Source organism: Panicum hallii, chromosome 9 (assembly GCF_002211085.1).
Source record: "Panicum hallii strain FIL2 chromosome 9, PHallii_v3.1, whole genome shotgun sequence".
NCBI classification, from domain to species: Eukaryota; Viridiplantae; Streptophyta; class Magnoliopsida; order Poales; family Poaceae; genus Panicum; species Panicum hallii.
In genome coordinates, this window is record NC_038050.1 from 14,521,269 (window position 1) to 14,523,900 (window position 2,632).

Sequence of the window (2,632 nt, forward strand, 5' to 3'; positions counted from 1 at the left end):
CTGTGCCGTGGGAGCTCCGGCCCCCTCGCATCACCTGCTGGCGGGCCCGTGAGCTAGGGTTTCAAACCCTAGCTCCGGTCGCCGCGGATCTCGGCGGCCTCCTCCGCCGAGCTCCTCGCAGCCCCGCGACGCGATATCGTCGGCCGTGCCACCTGAGGTAACTGCCATAACTAGCCGTTCAATGCCCTCAAAATCAGCATGCTCAATTGCGAGGATGCCAGCATCAGCAAATAGTTCTTCAGGGAAGTTATAGATTAACTGCCTGTTGACAAAATAGTTGATCCCATGCGCTATAATCTTCTGCACCTTCTCACTCATTTTCTGCTTTTCAGCAGCTTCAATATCTGCAACCTTAGACATTGAATCCACCCAGCCACGTGCCCCATAGTCTTAAATCTGTGTCCATAGCAGTGTTTGCAACCAAAATTTTGGCATTCTCAATTCTCTTAGGTTGCCCAATGCCAATTTTCTTGTCAAGAATGAACCCTTCATCCAAAAAGGAGTCCTTAAGAGATCCTCCAGGTTTCTTCAGAATTTGAATGGCTTCCAGGTTGGTGCTGCCCTTAAGCCTTAATACAGCGTCAACTGCAAGTTCAGCAAAGTACTCCTTATCCTGGGAAAGAATTTTTGAACTAAGGGTAGTCATAGCAATGTTCATGAGATCAGCTCTGAACTTATCTGAACATACTGTACATGTTAAATCAGTGCTTTACTTTGAACTAATAAAACACCGTTAACTTATGTTTTCAGTGTTCTAAGGATTGAGCAAACTGGTAATTTATCATTGCTATGGTCTTTCAGGCTATTTGAGGAGATGCCGTCATCGTCATCGTCATCCTTACTCTCTAGCTCCAATACTGCGAGTGCTGAGCTTCCTCTAATCCCTTGCAAGCTCTGCAATGGGGTGGTGATTGAGCGGGTCTCCAAACAACCAGAAACCACGTCGAGGAAGTTCTACCGGTGCAGAGCCAAGAAAACGGTTATTTCTCAAATTTTTGCTCAATTGATAAGTTATATGGTTTGGGTAATTTTTAGGGCCCAAGGCTTTCTTCTATACAGGATGGGTCTCAATGTGATTTTTTCCACTGGCAAGCGAGCTATGCTGTTTTGTTAATCAAGGATGGGTTTGTCAGTGGTGACCGACGCCTTGAGTTGTTAATGATCGCACTTAATGATCATGGCAAAGCCGTTGAATCTCTAACCAATTCCATCAGAGAGATGAAGAAAAAGCTGTCCAACCTGGAGTTAGTGATGGAAGAGCTGGATAATGTGAAAAAGTCGATGAAGGCAACCATGGTTGAAATTGAGGAAAACAAGAAATCGACAGCTGCTGCATTGAAACTTTTTCACATTATCCAGCTCTTCCATCACTAACTCCAGGTTGGACAGCTTTTTCTTGTTTTCCATGGATATTCAGTACTATCTTGTCACGAGTTTTTTCTACAACATTTTCCTTGTAGAAATGAAGAATGTCCCTGAAGAGTTTAAGAGATGTTAATACTTAGAGCATGATAACACTAGGCTAACACTAACAAAGACCACCTCTTCTTTACCTGTCGATATCAGCACGAAAAAACTGATCATGCTTGTTGCTGTCATCAGTGGACTTCTCATCCCTTTTGGGCCTCTTCTTTGACACAACCTTGTTCTCCTTCAACACTCTCGACGGATCCTTACCGTCTCGAGCCCGCGCACAGCCTCCCGCATCTCGCGCGTGAGTTTCTCGAGCGCCTCCGACGCGCACTCGCCCCTCGACGGCGGCGGCTTCACCCGCGCTGACCCCAGCCCCAGCACCGCCCCCCTTGGCACCCGACCCCAACGCCGACCCGGAGGCCTCGCCGCCGCTGCTGCATAGGGACATAGACGCCGGGTTAGTGATTCGCTCAAATGCCTGGCAGAAGCAGCTATCCACTGCAAGAGGATGGACCAAATGTGGTACCTTTTAGGCGCAGTGGGGCGGCGGGAGCCGCGGCGCGCGTGCGGGGGATGGCGGCACCGCGGAGGGACGGCGCACCTCGGAGAGGCACGCGGAGCGACGGCGGCACCTGGGAGTAGGCGGCGACGACGTCAAGGTCGAGGGTGGACGTCGTCCGCGGGGAAGGCGTGCAACCGGGGGGAGGGGGGGGGTAGGGGGCGTCGCGCGTGCGGGGTTGCGACGGGGGAGGGGTCTCCGGGGGCGTGCGACGGGCGTGTAGCTGATTTTGAGGGTTTCGATATGATTTGATCTGGATGGAGGGCTCGGATCGCACGGCAGAGCCAGCACGGGGGAGTGTGTTAGGGTCCCACCAAGATTTTTCTCCCAATCGTTCCATTTAGCCGTAGAGATTATATCTTTGTATCTTTATATAGTATAGTATCATTATAGATATACATTTGTGCGCATACATTGACTCACACCCTTATGCCTAGTGTATCCCAGATCTCCATACTACACACGTGTGAATACGATGCTCTATTTCTGCAAAGACTGATGAAACCATCTCCACCACAACGAAGTTAAATAACTTTTTAGTGTGTTCTTTAACCTGATCAATATTTATCTGCCAACTTCGGATATTGGACGTCCCATCAATATCCGATCGATCCCCAAGCTTCCGCTCCTCCCCGGTAGCCTCCCACCTCCGGAGGCGGA

General features: G+C 50.0%; 1 protein-coding gene across 1 annotated transcript; it reads left to right on the top strand.

Annotated features, from left to right (window-relative positions):
- Nucleotides 1–589: 589 nt before the first annotated feature.
- LOC112876054 lies at nucleotides 590–1,558 on the top strand. The gene is made up of 2 exons (XM_025940088.1): nucleotides 590–979; nucleotides 1,060–1,558. The coding sequence occupies exons 1-2, from the start codon at nucleotides 815–817 to the stop codon at nucleotides 1,372–1,374; spliced, it is 480 nt and encodes a 159-aa protein (XP_025795873.1). The 5' UTR covers nucleotides 590–814; the 3' UTR covers nucleotides 1,375–1,558.
- Nucleotides 1,559–2,632: the final 1,074 nt, after the last annotated feature.